At 41.5% G+C, this 17,548-nt stretch overlaps 1 protein-coding gene across 4 annotated transcripts in view; it reads right to left on the bottom strand.

The window, feature by feature from the left end:
* Positions 1–626: 626 nt before the first annotated feature.
* TRAF6 (TNF receptor associated factor 6) overlaps positions 627–17,548 on the bottom strand; it is a 33,937-nt gene continuing 17,015 nt past the window's right edge. For 3 of the 4 annotated variants that reach the window (XM_034769662.1, XM_034769663.1, XM_034769664.1), the window contains 6 exons: positions 16,363–16,693; positions 6,184–6,334; positions 5,270–5,428; positions 4,014–4,085; positions 2,706–2,783; positions 627–1,752 (listed from right to left, as the gene is read on the bottom strand). In XM_034769662.1, coding sequence (XP_034625553.1) covers positions 871–1,752; positions 2,706–2,783; positions 4,014–4,085; positions 5,270–5,428; positions 6,184–6,334; positions 16,363–16,664 — 1,644 coding nt within the window. In that variant the 5' untranslated portion in view covers positions 16,665–16,693 and the 3' untranslated portion in view covers positions 627–870. Of the gene's footprint in view, positions 1,753–2,705; positions 2,784–4,013; positions 4,086–5,269; positions 5,429–6,183; positions 6,335–11,699; positions 12,618–16,362; positions 16,694–17,548 lie in introns of those variants that run through there. The other variant, XM_034769665.1, reaches the window with a different exon arrangement.

Raw genomic sequence — 17,548 nt, 5'->3', positions numbered from 1 at the left:
AGAGGTCAATCAGGAGGACAGAGGCACTTAGGCAGGTGCACAGGCACAGAAAGGATCCCACAGGACAGGCATATACAAAGTGGTCAGTGGGGGCAGCTGCTATTTAGCCCTCAAGGAAGGACAGGGAGGGGGATGATCTCAGAGCACCAGCTGAAATTGGAGCCAGAAGCTGGAAGTGCCATTTTCCAGGAGCAAATAGGAGAAACTTCCCTGGGATTCTGGGTCCTGTTGCGTTAACTCCCCAGGGAGATGTGACCTGGACCAGCCTGAACTAGTTGTACCTCTCTCTCATCCTGCCTGTCCCCTGGCCTCCTTATGCTAGATACTGCTAGCCTGAGCCCCAAGTAATCCCCCTGCTTTATCCTCTACCACCCCCACATGACCCCCACTCCTCCCAGCTGCTTCCCCATCCTCATCCCCTGCTCTCTTTTAGTGGCATTCCAATACTTTCATATTTAGGACATCTGGGGCATTTAGCTTCAATGCTCCACTTTCTCACAGACTTCTAGAAGTGGAATTTGACCCAACCTCCCCCAGTGTAAGAAGAGAGCTGCTTCAATAAATTGTTATTGAAGAATTTCACCTTTGATAACACAGCAATACTCTCAGTTAGCTTAATACAGTAACAGAGAACAAGAAGAAATATTTAATACATGATCCACAGAGGAAAAAGCTTGTATACCAAAGAGAGCAAATTCTATTCCGTTAAATCAGCTGTATTAGCCTGCAGAATGGCATTGTTCAACCCAGATAACTGCTCTTATCATGAAGCTTTTCCCCTCTGGAAAATCCCTTCGTTCATGCTCTTATCCTTCCAATCTGTTGTGGAAGAACAGCAGTGCGGGGCTCCCTTAGTTAGGGCACAACAGACTATACAGCCCCATCAGTACTGCGAGGTTGAAAGCCCTCTTTCCGTACAATGTTCAAGTCTAAACGTGTTACAACCTCACAGCGCACCAGAAGAGTATCATCTTTTACATAGGTTCTTTGCTTCAAAGCTTGCAGGTGCATGAATGTCACATAACCAAAACCTTTTGGGTTGCGGTGGATTGCTGGTCTCTGGAAGGCTAGAAGCTCAGGTTTGGCTTCCATTACTTCTTCGTGATTCTGCCTTGCAAGTCCCTCTGATTGATCCAAAATAGAAAGTCGTATGGTGCCCTGAAATGGCCAAGGCAGATGACTGTCATAGTCTCCTTGCATAGTATGGACAAAGAGGGATATAAAGTTAGCACAGCGCTGAGAATTTGGTAACTGGATATGCAGGCGCAAACACAGTTTGTAGCCTGGTTTCCCAGTGTAGAAGCCAGGGCTGTGGATCACAACAGGTCTCTCTTCTTCTTGGGCTCTCAGATGTGTGCTGAAGTTCTCAATCTTCCAGATGTAAATGCCGTTACATTGTTGTGCCTCCATTTCGGCAATTTTTTCCTCTAGATTTTGGATAGTGCGTTTGAGGTCTCCCACGTGAGCGCTCTGAGTCTCCATTTTAGCAATAAGCTCTCTGATCTGGTGATCTTGTCTTACCAGGCGACCTTCCAACTGCTGAATGGTTTCCTTGAAGTTCTCAACTTCTGGGTTGCAGTCATATGTGGCAGGTGGGACATGTGAGAAGAGAGATGGCTCAAAAGATAGGCCACTGAGGTAGGACATGGGAGTTGTGGTAGTAACACTAATACTCCGGAGAGTCTGAGCCATCATTCTCATGTGAACCTGAGTGAACTCTTGCATATGACGTGCCAACTCATTCCTCTGCATCTAGAATTTAAAGAAACATGGCATCATAAACTCTTGAGCAGCAAAAACATTTCCTGCAACTAAGCCACAAAATATTGGGCTTCAAAGATAAACTGCAGTGCGTAATAGAAATGGCTTTAGCTAACACAAATCAGCTGGAACAAAAACTATGACAAAACAAGTGATATGACAAAGTCAAGTCAAGTCCAACTGAGAGGACCTTGTTTTGGACCAGCCTTAAGATCAGATAGCTCAGAAAAATAACCAGTCCAGGTGCCTGTACAGACAAATAGCGTTTAAGTCAAAATGATTTGTTAAAATCATGATGTAAAAGGTAATAGAATTCCTCCACTACTTTGCATACATTTAATACTGCCATAAATACAATCCTGTTAGCAATCAGCAATGTATTCCCTACATTGCACTGCAGTAGTGGCACTAGAGCCCTGAATCTGACAGTGTATTCAGGAAAGGCAAGGAGAGCAATCGGTTGAAGATGAGAGAAATGTACCGTTAAAAGGAAGTACTGTAATTAGAAAACTTGGAACTTCCCCCACAATTTGCACTGCTTCACCAAAAATCATGAGTTTGAGGATCATGCGGATTTTAAGTAGTCGCCACTTGCTTTCCCTAAACTACAGGAGTTACATACCTGGCATTTAAAACTTTCATACGGCAAAGTTACAGAAGACCATTGGTATTTAAGCTTAAAATATACTCTGAAATCAACACAGGTAAGAACAGCAAAATAAAACCACCCCAGAAAATTATTAGATTTAGGGTAGACTTTGCTAAAGCATCCGGGCACTTGTCTAATCAAGCCGTCGTTGCCTTCAACAGAAGCGGAGTTAGGTCAATGCTGACAGCTTTTGAAAGTCGAACTGTAAAAATCAAACCCGGGAAATCTGTGACACAGACTGGATGAAAGGTACTGAGAAGTTCTTTGCACTGATGCGCGTAAAAGAAAGATTTACCTTTTCAGGACATCCAAAGGCACTGTATGTACATGGTACTGGGGCGGTAGGGCAGTCATTATCATAATGATTAGGCATCTAAAACCAAAATGAGAGTGAAGGTTAATTTTTCTTTAAGATGAATAGTTTACATTCTCCTCTTCAGATCAAAGTCTTCTTGTTTCAGAAAAGAAATTATGCCATTTGATCACAGAACATGATGAAAGAATTAGCGACTGTGTGTGTTAAGCGCACAGCAACATTCCAACTCTCAGGATCCAGCCTAAATATGTGGCTATACTTAAATACAACAGATTTCAACATTTTAATGGAATAATGAGCAACCACACACCACTAATTTGCACTTCAATAGACACTAAATGTTAAAGGCCATTTAGTAAATTATTGCAAGGTAATGCAGCAACATCACTGCAAGTCACCCCAGTGTAATATTCCTTGATAACTGTTATTCTCCATAAATTTGAGACTCCAGGAAAGGGGGATTAGTTATGTTGACCTAGAGGGTGACAGGACGTCTCCAATGACAGTCACCTCAGTGCACATTCTTATACACAATATGTGTACAGTTGACTTTAGAACTGATCAGAACCTTGAACAAACTAGCCTTTCAGGATCAGACATAAGTACAAGCAGTTGCTTGAAGTCCTATTTGACGCCACTTACGATCACCATAATAGCCAGGCACTTTGCGATGTACTTCATGGTTCCAATCCAGATTTCTGCATAACAGAGTTTGCTGTCAACAATCCATGTGTTTAAAGTTCACCTGAACTGCAACTGCAGACAGGAATACCATTTAGAGCAGTGGTTTTTGATCAGGGATCCCGGGGGTGGGGGGCGATCAGGTTTCAGGGGGTCTGCCAAGCATGGCTGGTGTTAAGACTCACTAGGGCCCAGGGAAGAAAGCTGAAGCCCCCGCACACAGGACTGTGGCCCAGGACCCTGAGCTCCAGCATCCAGGGCTGAAGCCGAAGCCTGAGCAACTTAGCTTCGTGGTGCCCCTAGTGATGTGGGGCCTCAGTCAGTTGCCCTGCTTTCTACCCCTTAATGCCAGCCAAGGCTTTTATATAGAGAAAAACAGTAGTTGTGGCACCGGTGGGCCGTGGAGTTTTTATAGCATGCTGGGGGGACCTCAGAAAGAAAAAGGTTGAGAACCCCAGATTTAGAGGAAGTTTGACATGTGATAAATCAGACACTTACATGGGTTACCATAAAATCTTAAATTGTTTGCAGCTAGATAGGTTAAACATTATTTAGGATGCACTCCAACCTGACAGACAGACATATGACGAAAAGGTAGGCTCTTACCTGTTCTCTGATGAGCACTGTATTGCAATATTCACAAAACACATTTGCAAGTGGACAGTTCTGGTCATGAAGCTTCATTTTTTGAAAAGGTGAGAAAGAAAATGAGAACTATTAGTAACAATTAAATGATTATTAAAAGAGAAGGGAGCATCGATTTGCCTGTGTTCTAAATGTCTATGTAAAATTCTTGATCATTTATTTTTTAAGTCTCAAGCTTTGTATCTTGCTGGATTTAATTAGGTAACAGGAAATTACCCTCCTTTCTGATTCCTGAATGAGTCTTTTCACTTTCTGGAATTTTATTCTTGTCTCATCAGAAATTCATAGTGATAAGTCCTATTTCTGATTCTACAAAATTCTGATTCTAAAGTTGCCCAAGATATTGACAAGTTTGGGTTTAATTAACTGTATTAAGGATGTAAACATTTTAAAGAATTTTCTCGTGTAACTGATATTAATGAATATATTAAGAAGTCTTAACATTTGACAAAAAGGGTAAAAAGGGTCACAAACATGATGTGCATTAATGTGGGAATTTTCAATGGCACATTTTGAAGTGCTTTTCAGATAAACCTAATATACCCCTTGAGACAGATTATGTCTATAGAGAGATAAGGAAATGAAAGCTCAAAACACAGAAGCCAGATGCTCAAGGTCACCCAGGAGTCAGAATCAGAGCTAAGAACAGAAGCCAGAAGTTTTGCTCCAACTCTCTTGTTCCAAGGAAAGATTTAGACATTGGAGCACAGCTCTCCCTCTCTACACTCGTCCATGTTTCCAGCAGGTAACGTGTTTGTGTGCAGAGCAAGACAGCCTGCCAAACACCAGTATTTTTGTCCTATCCTGTTATCCTGGCCCCTCCCCCTTTTATTTTTAAGGTCATTGTGAGATGCTAATGCTGACGTCTCTCTTTGTAAGGTCAAAATTAAAGGTCCCCTCTTATACAAACTCTTCCACCTCCCCATGCACCATAGGGTCTCCAAAAAAGGTTTAACCAAGCATGACCCCATCTTGACCACACACACACACACACACACACACATGGGGGGAGGGGGGGGGGAGGGAAACTAGTCTTCAACTGTCCAAGAGAGGACAATCTGGAGGTCACAACCTCCTAATGTCCAGCAAAGCAGCACAGAAAGCTGTTTCTGGATCAATTTACTATTCTGATGAACACCCTCCACTGATATTGCATTAACAAGCGAGGACAAATGTTACAATATTTTTCATCCACTCTAATATGTTTCAGCACGTGCCTCTTTGTCTTCATAAGCCATAGATGTAGCACAGTTTGGACAGCAGACCTGCCGCCGTGGGCATTCCAGTGTCATGTGGTTTTGCAGCTGGTTCTTCGGGAAGGGGCTCTGGCATTGTAGGCATTCCACAGAGCAGAAGTCACAATTCAACTGATGCTCCTGCATAAGGAGCAACAAAAGGATGTGGTATTAGAAACCCCCAAAAGTGCTCCAGGTACCAGCTACTCATACATCTCCAAGATGGACCAAAATGGCTCCAAGAGGAATACAATTGGCACCTTTAATATTCTTTCAGGCCCCAATCCTGCAAAAGGATTTGCCCGCATTAGCCCTTAAACCCAGAACCTCAATGACTTTTATTGCAGTCCATACGGAAGAGCTCTATAGCAGAGCCAGGGTTTGAACAGGACTATAAATTCAAAGCTCTGCACAAACATTAATACTGAAGAGTTTTATCATATGGCTACTTTTTACAGTTTAACACACTGTTTAATTGGACAACTTCCAGGACTATTTAAAAATTGTTTATATTTTATTCAGATTGCTTTGAGCAGGTATTAACTGGCATTTTGGACACTGGATATAGAAAGCATATGGTTGGTGACAAAGCACATGGTTGGTGACAAAGACAGGCCAAAGGGAGACTAAAATGATGAAACTAATACCACTGTTTTTAACATTATAGGCACTATCTTTTGTTGTATGCAAGCTGTGACATACGGCTTGCGGTAAGGTAACTAAGATCAGCCACTTATTTCTTTCAATTAGAGAAACAGAACCAGCCTTGATCAAAAACAGTGGATTTGAAACCACAACCACCAAGAAGATGAAGACCATCTACACAGAGTCATTTTGGAGATTTTTTTTAAATTTCAAAATGGGAAACTATTTTCCATTTTTAAAATGATTCTTACCTCTAGATGTCTCAGCTCCATCTTCAGAAGACAGCCCTTGTTGGGACATCTCACCTTCAGTGAGAGGATTTCCCGTTTGGCAAAGTTGTCAGGGAAGAGTTGGTTTTCGAGTAGAATTTCATTGTCTACTGGACATTTGTGACCTGCATCTCTACCATAAAAAGAAGAGGATGAAGTGATATGTATGCACAAGAAAAAAAAATATCTAGAAAATCTCAGACTTCTTTCCCTACCCTTATTTTAAAGTCTTCTCTTACACTAATGAAAATTTCATAATAAAGTGTTAAGGCAGTCATTGGAAATAATGGCAGTTACACAGCAACTAGCATGAATTATACTATAAAATAACCTGATAACTAATGTTACCAGAATACTACATGTATGTAGGTTTCAAAATAATTCCATTTGTAGTAGCATTCCTTTGGGTTAGAATAGTGTTAAATTTGCTCAGATCCAGCTGGATGATTGCACTGGTAAGCATTCTGGGAATAAACCTGCAAAGAGGATACACAAAGGCTAATAATTTAGGTTCCCATTTCTGCAGCCATTTCATGAACAATTCCTATTGAAGTCAATGGGTGTTTGTTCCACACACAAAAAGGATTTGGAATCAAACATTTAAAGAGTTCTGCACCTTTTGTCCCATCTCCTCTCACTTTTTTTTTTTTTTTAAAAACATGAAAACATACCATTGTTACAAGCAACACCCACGACTACCATAATTAGAAGTGGAGAAGCAAGTATTTCTATTTTTTCCAGTTTGTTTACTTTATATTTGACAGCACTTTTGTCTAGTCAGTTTCCCTGTTACCTTTGTATAATCAGTTTGACTCCTTTATTTTGTGTCTTTCACACACCAACAGGAATGAGAAAAGCCACTGGTAAGAAGCCTGAAGTAATGCTCAAGACATAAAAACGACAAGGGATTTGGGGCAGGTGTATCTGAAGCCATTTTAAGAAAAGAAATTGAAATTGACTAGATTTCAAGTGGTGCCCCTTAAAAGTTTAATGTATCATTTTCCTTGTTTTACACTCATATATGCACAGGACACATTTAAAAAAAGAGCCGCTATGTAATGCAATTCAAATAGCAATTCACCCATACTGTCTCCCATGCCCCAATTTTTGTCTGGAACAGCAGAGATTACCTGGTACCTGCCTTCAGGTGTGAACCAACACATGCATATGGGAATGTACAAAGTTAAGTAATACAGTTAAACAGAAGAATTCTGAATTGTGGTGCTAATGGACAATACTGCTAGTGTGAAAAAATGTGGATTAACAATACTCTGAGTGGGTTGTGAGTCAGAGGGCCTTTGAGGTTCAAATATCATTGGATCTGGGGATGGGGAGAGGTAGATAGTGTTGTTCACTTGATAAGGAAATCATTGGCCAGCACCTACTCTGTTACCTCCCCTTTCTGTAGCAGTAATGCTAAGTTTAGACTTTAGAAAGAGACCATGACCTTCCTTTTTATGGTTTTGATTCAGGAGATGGTTTGCCACAAGAATCTCACTCCTAAACAAACGGAAAAAACAAAGCAGTGGTCTGCAGTTTCAGATCTCATAGCTCCCCAGTCCAAACACTGGTCTCAGTGTCACAATACACAAACATTCATTCTACTTACAACCTACAACCGGAAGCTGGTTGTTACAGGTACAATGTGGTGTAACGCATTACAAACTTCCTGCTTATAATTAAGTTTATAGTTAGCAACTGGACCACATTAAATAAAAATCAGCAATTTTTCATGGCCAGGGGAATGGGAATTGCCTCAGCTCTAAAATGGGTATAACACACACCCACCCCTTTACAGTGACGGGATAAGGATTAGCTAATCAATGACTGCAGAGTAGTATATAAATGCCAATTATTTACAACAAATATTTTAAGTAATGTATTTGTGAATTTGCAAACACTTAAGTGCATCAAATGTGACATCAAGACTGGTTAGAGCTGGGCTTAGTGTGGAAAGATGCTATACACACTTCCCACACACAGTTCAATATATGCACCCTAGTACCAATTTGCCCTGCTTGTTATTCAAGATTGGGAGCTTTCCTGCAGAGGCGCTAATTTTCTGATTTCTCCGGGGGTGCTCAACCCCCAGCTCACCCCTTCCCCCAAGCCTCCACCCTGCTTCTGCCTGCCCCCTCTCTTGCCTCCCCCTCAATGCCTCCTGCACGCCGCTGAATAGCTGCTCGCCAGTGGGTGGGAGGCGCTGGAAGGGAGGGGGAGGAGCTGGGGGCCTACCGGCAGGCGGGAGGTGATGGGGTAGTGGTGGTGGAGCTGAGGCCCACTAGTGGGTGGGAGGTGCTGTGAGGGGGTGGGGAGGAGCTGATCGGCAGGGCTGCCAGTGGGTGCTCAGCACCCACTATTATTTTTCCATGGGTGCTCCAGCCCCAGAGCACCCACAGAGTCGGCACCTATGCTTTCCCGAACAATGACTGAGAATCATGGTAAACTGTGCCACGATGAGTGGTTCTTGTGACATGGCCAAGAATCTACTAATAAGTACATTGAGAATATTATATTCACTAGTGATCTAAATTCAAAGCCAAAGCACCATCTAGCCTCTAAAAATTGCTCAACAAACCTTTGCATGTCTGAGCAGCTTAACTGAAGTGTAATGGTGCCTCTGTACACGATTGCTTTATTGTGATTGTATCTTACATATGCCTATCAATGAATATTTAGATTGGGAAAGAGGCAGGAAGCTTAAAGGAAAAAGACAGAAAGTGAACTAGCCTAGTCAGGCTATAAATAGCCATTGCTACTAGAGATAGCTCAGTAAGATACTCAATGGCAATAGTTAATTGTAGAAACCTGAAAAAGAGAAAAAGGTAAGATTTACTTCATCCTCAGCCTGATATTTAAGAGAGTAGCCTGTTTAAGATTTTTTTTTTTAAGCCCCAGTCACATTCTGGTTAGGTCACAGACTTCCTTGGCAACGGTTCTCCTAACACCACAGGCAGGCAGGTCCCTCACCTATAGCAGTAATTGAAACGTTAGGATTTTCAGTGAAGTTACGGAATTAAAAACATTTTTAAAACTCTTCAGTGTTTTAAATGTCACTAGTAAAAAGTAGAAGCATAGTGTGCATTACACATTCAGATTCCTTGAGGAGTTTTAGATGAGCTTCTAAAGAGGTTTTACGACTATTGCTACTATAGCTTCAGATTGGATAATATGGATGGATGCACTGACCAAGGTAGGCATGTCCCTTGAAGTACAGTCCCATATTAAGGATGTGCAAGAACATTTTAATCCTATATTACAGATGTTTTGTGGATGGGGTCTTGGACAACGTGAGCAATGATGCTGCACTGGAACAGCTATAGGCTTGGGAACCTTGGTTTGCTGAATCCCCTTTGTTGTTTTGCCCTATAAATAAGAACTATATGGTATGACCCCTAGCTCCGATTTGCAAGTCATTTGACTAGTTTTTCCTTTTAGCTGTTGAATGCATTATTTGCAGATATCTTTTTTCCTACTGTGCAGCTCTACAGATTGTTGGAAGTTATTAGTCAAGTTATTTGCTGCTTTTTCTGGCAGTTTTTCAACCAGCTGTAGTGGCTGTTTCAGAGATAGCCTCTCTTTTCCTGTAGTATCACAGCACGTATAATCAGCTAAAGTGCTTCTGCTTATGGCCCCCCCAAACTGAAATGGGAGGGAAAGTGGAGGCAGTGTTTTTCCAGTGAGGGGCATTTGACTGTAGAACTCAAGCCACTCATTTCTGTTGGTCCATCAGATGCATAATATATCAAATGTCAGAAATCTAGTCAAGTGCTACATAAGTTTTGGCAGAATGAGATTATAGGGGACAGAAAACTGGAGTCACGTTTTATTTTTTCAGTATTATATTGGTGCTTACAGATTGTTTTTGGTTAGCAAATTTTAGAAGTAAAAATAAAAGCCAATACCTCTAATGTGGAAACACACACTAACAGTAACCTAAAGAAGCCATTTTCTTTGCTACTGTATGTCAAATAAGCCATCCCTTAATAGTACCTAAAGGTGTTTTCTAATGCTTTACTTACAAAAAAGCCAACACTTTCTGAGAAGCAATGTAATGTACTGCGATCCAACCCACATGATGTATTTGTAGCCTACATGACGTAATCTAAAGTTCATTTTTAAAAAGCTTCTAGCCCTGGATGCAGAGATAGTTTTTCAAATGTGGACTAAATGTAACCAATGTAGTAACATCTTCCCAAGTCTGCAGAAAGCTTGAAACAATGCACTGAGGTCTGAACTCCTCTGCCCCTTACTAACTGGATTAGAGTATTAATTCTAAAGCCCAATGATGGCACTTTCGTGTCAAAATTAACTCAGAGGCATAGGAAAGGATAAAACAGAGATGGGGAAGGACAAGAAACAAAAGACAGAAGTAGAGATGGCTTAAAAGGGGAACAGATTTTCCCACTTAGTGATGACTGTGACAATCACATACTGAACAAATAACTAAACAGTTACTATATAAAAGTCAGTTTTCCCCTTGATCTCTGTGGGAGCCTCCTGTTGATATCAGTAAGTGTGCTGTGGAAAGTATGCACCCTGAATTAATACCCTGACTGATGGGCCACAATTAAGTATGGAATTCAGCCCTGTCCTCCAAATGTTTGACACTTGCACTGCAAATCCCATTTTCACTATCACTAGTCCCCACTCAAACCACACTGCAGAGAGAAACTTCAATAGCAATGAACCAGAGAGGGAATTACTAATAACACTCAAAATATCATGGGGATGATCTGCAGTTTCCCAGATCTAAAAGATGTGGCACCTCTGTTTGGTATTCACTGAAATAGTCAGCGCTGAAATGAAAGGAGACAGAAGTAGGAAGTTCCTTTTTTGTGAAATAAAAGCATTTTGTTATTAGTACCCTCTTACAGGTCAAATAGGTGTCATTTTAGACTGAGCAACTGCACTGTAGTTATAAGGAAGAGAAACCAGTTCCCATGCACTGAGGTTTAGAATGGAAGTTTCTCCACCTGTGTTTTCTTTTGAACACCTTATTTCCCCATGTTCCACATTAAGCAATATGATGGCAAGCACCTATTAAACAGAATTTGGGGTGCAGTCATTAAGTGGCAGACTATAAAAGCATCTCAAGAGCAGAAGGATTGGAAAATAACACAGTTTTAGGTATGCAAGGATCCTAAAGTAAAGTGAATATGAGGAACCTCTCACCCAGTGAGAATTTTCTGTAATAATTTTTATGATTCCTATGCACGCTTCAGTTTCAGTATGTATTTTGCATCGCTTTCTGGGGGCACAAAAGGTTTAAACACATGAGATGTTGGGTCACCTAGGTGTGGGGTGGAATGAATGGGTTATTAAAGGACTGGCTGAAACCAACCTATATCAATGGAGAATGGAAACACAATGGAAGCCTCAAGGACTAAGCAACTGACACTTATGGGAATCTCTAGCAGGCAGAGCATGTAAACTCAACATGGGCCAACAAGCTCTGGATAAGAGTTGGCTTTTGGGATGGGGTCAGCAGCTCTCACCTGGGAATGACCATGAGACAGAGCCAGCCAGAGCCAGAAGCAGATTCTATAGCAGCTTGGCCAGATGGAAAGCTGACTTGCCCAGAATGGCCTATGTTTTAATCTTTATTTCCTCGATGCTAACCTAAGGACTTCCTCATGCTGTGTTCCAGCTGACTAATAAATCTGACTCTGTTTTGAAAGGCTGCCAGATGGCACTTCAAATACTTGCTGAGGTGTACTGGTCCCTGAAGAGAGTAAAATTCTGACCAGAAGTCTATGTCTGTTGGATTCACTGAGCAGAGCTCACAGTGTGAAACAGCAGCGCTGGAGCCCAGATGTCTTATAGGTGCTAAGTCTATGTGGCCTACCCTCAAGGAAGAGTGGGACCTCTTGAGGGTCTGACACAGAGCGGTTCCTCCGAAGATCCTGTTTAAAAGCTGGGACATAGCAGAGCTCTTGTGTATCCGTGACAGAACTCTGACAGAAAATTTTAATTAAAAAAAATCTGCCTTTTTATTCAGTGAAGTTGTTTTTCCTTGAAGTGGTTGGGAGACTAAGGCATTTCTAAAGCTCCATATTCACCTAAGTATCTAGGTGATCTGCTTGCAAGATCAACAGATACTATATCCCCTTTGAGTGTTTTGATTCCTTGTGCAAACTTATTCATAAAATCCTAAAACTAGTTTGAGCAGAAGATATGTGCTGGTGCTACTGCACACAAGAAGTCAAGCAGAAATAAATCCTGGAGTCCTGACTCCCAGTGGCCTGGCCCAACTTCATATAAAAATACTGAAAAGCCTGGTATCGAAGACTTGTAAGTTATCCAGGTATGTATTGGATAACAAACTCCGTTCTAGTGAGAAGTGTATACTGTATATAAATTGCACACAAGAACTACATTAAGAAAATTAAGATTGCAAAGTCATGCACCCAAAAGCAAAAGTAGTAAGGTGTAAATTATTGACAGTGAAGGTAATTAACCATTGGGACAATTTACCAAAGGTCATGGTGGATTTTCCATCCATCACTGGCAATTTTAAAATCAAGACTGGATGTTTTTCTAAAAGCTATGCTCTAGAAATTATTTTGGGGGAAGTTCTATGGCCTGTATTATGCAGGAAGTCAGACTAGATGATCACAACGGTCCCTTCTGGCCTTGGGATCTATGAAAAAAAAGCAAGTGTTAGAATTAAGGTTACCTATGCAACTGTGCATTATAAAACAGTCTTTAATTACATGGTCATATACTCCCCGCTCCCGCACATCTGTAAGTCCCTGCCTTATTCAGTGCACAGGACTGACTGTGCTCATTTAATGAGCAGCTATTCGATATTTCATTTTATACTTGTTTACTGCTCACCATTCAAGTTCTGTTAGGAATACAGAATTAAATTCTTCATGGCTTTTCTATGGCTATCATCACTATAGTACAAGTGCTTCACAAACATTAGTGCATCTATCTTCATAACAAGTCAATAGTATTCACTAATTTGGGTGTCAAGTTTGAAAAGTGACTAGGACCTGATTTTTTCAGAGTACATGGCACTTTACACATTCAAATACAACTCCCAATGACTTCAGTTGCAGCTCTGAGCATTCAACATTCTTGCAAATCAGATCCCAGGGTCTCAAGTCAGGCATCCAGAAAATGAGGAACACAGTCAGTGGCCACCTGTGAAAAGTTTAAGTAATTTGCCCAGTGTCACATAGGAACTCTGGCAGAGATAGGGATAGAATCCAAATCTCTAGGGCAGCATTAAACTGCCTAAGCCATGAGACCATCTTTTCTCTCCCTGTAATTCCCCACCCCATTCACTACACATCTTCCAACTTCTACAAGGAGTGAGGCCAGACAATAGCCTCATATTGCAATACAACTGATTAATTCCATGAGCATTGTCCATCCCATGCACAGAATGGGGCAGGGAACCTGCGGGAAAGACAGTATGTGATCATGTAATTAAAGACTGTATCATAATTAAGGGTGGTGAAGCACTGGAATGGGTTACCTAGGGAGGTGGTGGAATCTCCTTCCTTAGAGGTTTTTAAGGTCAGGCTTGACAAAGCCCTGGCTGAGATGCTTTAGTTGGGGATTGGTCCTGCTTTGAGCAGTGGGTTGGACTAGATGACCTCCTGAGGTCCCTTCCAACCCTGAGATTCTATGATTCTATAATGGGCACACATGAGGGTGACAAATTAAGGTGGCACAGGCAATCTTAATTCTGGCATTTACTAACTTTTGAGTGCTTGATTTTGCAGCCTTAACATTTTAATGTAGTTTTTATTAATGTTATTTCCTATGTTTTTTAAAAAGCAAACTAAAACCCCTCACAAATTCTATCAAGTGGAAGCCCACTGATTTTTACATGGGTCATCTAAAGGTACTAACCCTGCTAATCCCCAGCACAGATCTCAGCTACTCACTTTGCTCAGTGGCAGAGAGCAGTAGTAGTTTGTCATCCTCTATGTAGGATGGGCACATTTTACTAATGGCTTCCTGTGACCAAAAGCACCCGTGTTCACACACTACATACTACTGTAATAATCTTGGTACAAAATACACCTTGTAAGGTATCGTTTGAAAACTAATAACTTGCTGCTCAATATGAAATGTGAAATGCTTGTGAAACGTATGTAGCAACATTATATATAAAGTTATGAATTCCTCCTGTGTGATGGTGTTAGCACATCTTCAAACTCATGCAGTCCTGACTAGGCAAAAGTTATTAAGCTGCTCTATCCTAAACAAAGATATGTAAATTCAGGTAAATACACATTCAAGTAGTAAACAGGGTCCTTGATCCAGCTAGAGGGTGAAACAGCAGGAGACAAGCATACACAGAGGAGAACAAAGAGCATGCAGCCACCCTCACCATCAGCCTCCATGTCGCCGTCTTTACTGTTTGAATAAACTTTGCTTTGATGGGTATTCCTCAGAAGAATCCAATTCAAAAGAGTGGCTGGACTACAAAACTGAGGGGCAAAAACACCCCAAGGCATCTCTCCCTATCTCTCTCTTTTACCTAAGATAACAAAGGAACCAGCCCCTGGACTTTGGGGGAGATCCTGACCTCAGAATTTGGTCAGCAATGTTGTTGGGAACATACCAGTAAGGATTTTACCTTGAACCAAGTCTAACTTGTTAAGTTTTAGCTACCAGAAAGCATTTTATCTTTATTTCTCTTGGAATCATTTCTGACTTTAATACCTCATATTTGTACTCACTTAAAATCTCTCTTTAAAAATAAAACAAGTTTATTTAGCTACAATCTAAACTAATTCAATGTTGTGTTTCAACTCAGCTGTTTGGTAACTCCAGTTAAAGTAGCAAACTGTTGACCAGTGACGCGTCACAAGGGCAATGAACCTCTAATATCTTAACTGTTCAGGAGAGGACTGTACAGTGCACGACACAGGTTCTGGGGGAAAATTTTGGACTGGGAGTGTGTTGGGGTCACCCAGCAAGTAGTAACCAAGGCTTCTGGAAGCAAGAGTATGTCTGGTGTGTTGCTGACAGGCTGCTGGGGTCAGAGTTGCTGGGTCAGGGCTGTATCTACCTATACAGAGACATACAGTGTGTGACCTGTAGGCTGTTTCTGAGCAGCCCAGAAAAGCATTGTGAGGTACCCAAGGTTGCAGGGCAGGCAGTGACAACTTCTCATTGGTCTGGACTGCACCCCGGAATGTGACAGTTCCACAGTTACTTGCTGACAGAGGAATACTGAGACTCAGGAATTCTGGGTTCTATTTCAGGTTCTGAGGCAAGTGTATTCCAATAGAAAGAGACTCTTCTGCCCTACTCCCTGCCCCCCCCAGCCCCAGCCTGCTTTTGTTCCAGTTCTTTCCACCCCCTAGCTCGTCATTTAAGTCCCCCAATGGCTTTGTCCCAGCCTGTTTTCTCACCCCCCCCCCACTCCTTATCCCTCTGCATTCCAGGCAGGCATCCTCCTCACTGCCTGGGTACCACTATGGAGTGGGAGGGGTCGGGCACCGAAAGCAAAGTAATCTTCCTGCTCAATTCCTGTACCTGGTGTCACAGTGACCCCTGGCTATAGGAAGGAACTGAAAATCCTACTCAGCCGCACAGCATGCCTAATGCAGATGAAATCAGAGAATTTACTTGCCAAAGAAGTTTCTATTGAGCTTGTACAAACAGATTTTCAGAGGCTCATAACTTGCTCAAAGATGGGCAAATGTTCACAGGGATGACTCCAGGGTGACCTCTCTGCCAAATTTCAAGTCCTTGCTCCAAGGCAAGGAGGCTCTAGAGCTTCTCAACAAATGTTGACGCTCATGGCCTGAGCATCTTATCCTCCCTGCCCCCCCGAAACCTAATTCTGAGAAACAGCTGAATTGTTTTTACTGAAAGTTTCAGAAAACTTCATTCTGAGGCAGACACCAAATATGGAAATTTCAGCCTGAACAGGTAAAGTCTGGCAAAGATATAAGCAATTAAAAATAGGGTCTTATAATGGGGCAACATTAACTATAGGCATTGCTAACTAGGCCACCCATAATATAACATCTTTAAAGACATGCTCAGTCATAACACATTGAAAATATACCAACAATAAGATATATATATTTGCCCTCACAAGTTGCACTTAGTTATGTTGCCACAGAGCTGCTACACTCAGGTCAACATTCTTCCTAAATTCAATTCCTATGAGCACTCCTTTACCTTATTGATTTGACAATGCAGCCTTTGCAAAACCGGTGTCCGCATGGCGTCTGCACTGCTTCCCGTAGAGCCATCAAACAGATTGGACATTCATATTTACTTTCCAGGGGGGGATCAAACTCCACGTCATATCCTTGAGTCTCCTCCGTGAAGGAGTTTGGAAGGTTTCCAGTCCCACTGCTGACAGAGACACCTAGGCTGTCTTCTTTAGCTCCAGCACTGCACGCACTGGCCATGGCTGCACAGCAGCCAGTCTCCAGATCTCTGGCTCTATAGCTGTTGTCACTCTGTATCAAGCTCATAGTAACTAGCTGAGTACCGAGGAGACGATCTGGAAGAACAAAGATATGTTAAATTAAGAATTCTAAAAGCTGGCTTTCCAGTGCCATTCTCCCTCCCACACTCAGCCCTCATCTTGGACTTAAAAAGGGGGTCACTGGGTCCGGAAATGTAAAACCTTCAGCCAAGTTGTTTCAGCTCATGGACTACCTTTTTATTGCCCTAACTTCTCTTCTATCTCACCTCACAATCTTACAGCCTGTAGGGAGAAGCAGCCTTAATTTGTTTTTAAACCACTCTTGCAGTCTGCTCCATCTCTGATTTGCCATGTTATTTCAATCTCAAAAGAAAACATCTTTTCTCCCTATTAGAAGGGTCTCTCTCTAATATTATTTACCCCATAAAGCCTTCTGAGATAGTTTGTATGAAAAATGCTGTAGAAAACCGTTTTATTATATGAAGCAATCTCAGCTTCACATTCTGTGCCACTGTAAGTCATCTTTGACATTTTTAGGAAAGTAAGATTCATGGTTTAGGTTTCAAATTATTTGATATGAGTATTCTGGATGTACATCAGTGAATAAAATAGTACAAGAAACAAAGTAGATGTTCAACTGCAAATGCAAGTCAAACAATATTGCAAGGCTGATAAGATTTTATATCAGCAACAAGACGTTCAATTTAGTCAGAATCTACAAAACATGAGATAAGGGTCAAATTTTTGCAGTACGATCTGGAAAGGCTAGACACAAGCTAATAGTACTCTAAATTGCTTTCCTGCTCTTCTGTACCTCCACCAATATAGCTGGAAAGACAGCATCAAAACAGGAAATGAATCCTATTTACCTGCAGAAGGGAGAATATTGTTAGCAAAGTTAGTTTTTCAAATGCTACTCTCAAACATGTT

This window comes from Trachemys scripta, chromosome 4, assembly GCF_013100865.1.
Source record: "Trachemys scripta elegans isolate TJP31775 chromosome 4, CAS_Tse_1.0, whole genome shotgun sequence".
NCBI classification, from domain to species: domain Eukaryota; kingdom Metazoa; phylum Chordata; order Testudines; family Emydidae; genus Trachemys; species Trachemys scripta.
Note: the sequence above shows the minus strand (reverse complement) of the source record. Positions and strands in the feature narration are given on the sequence as shown.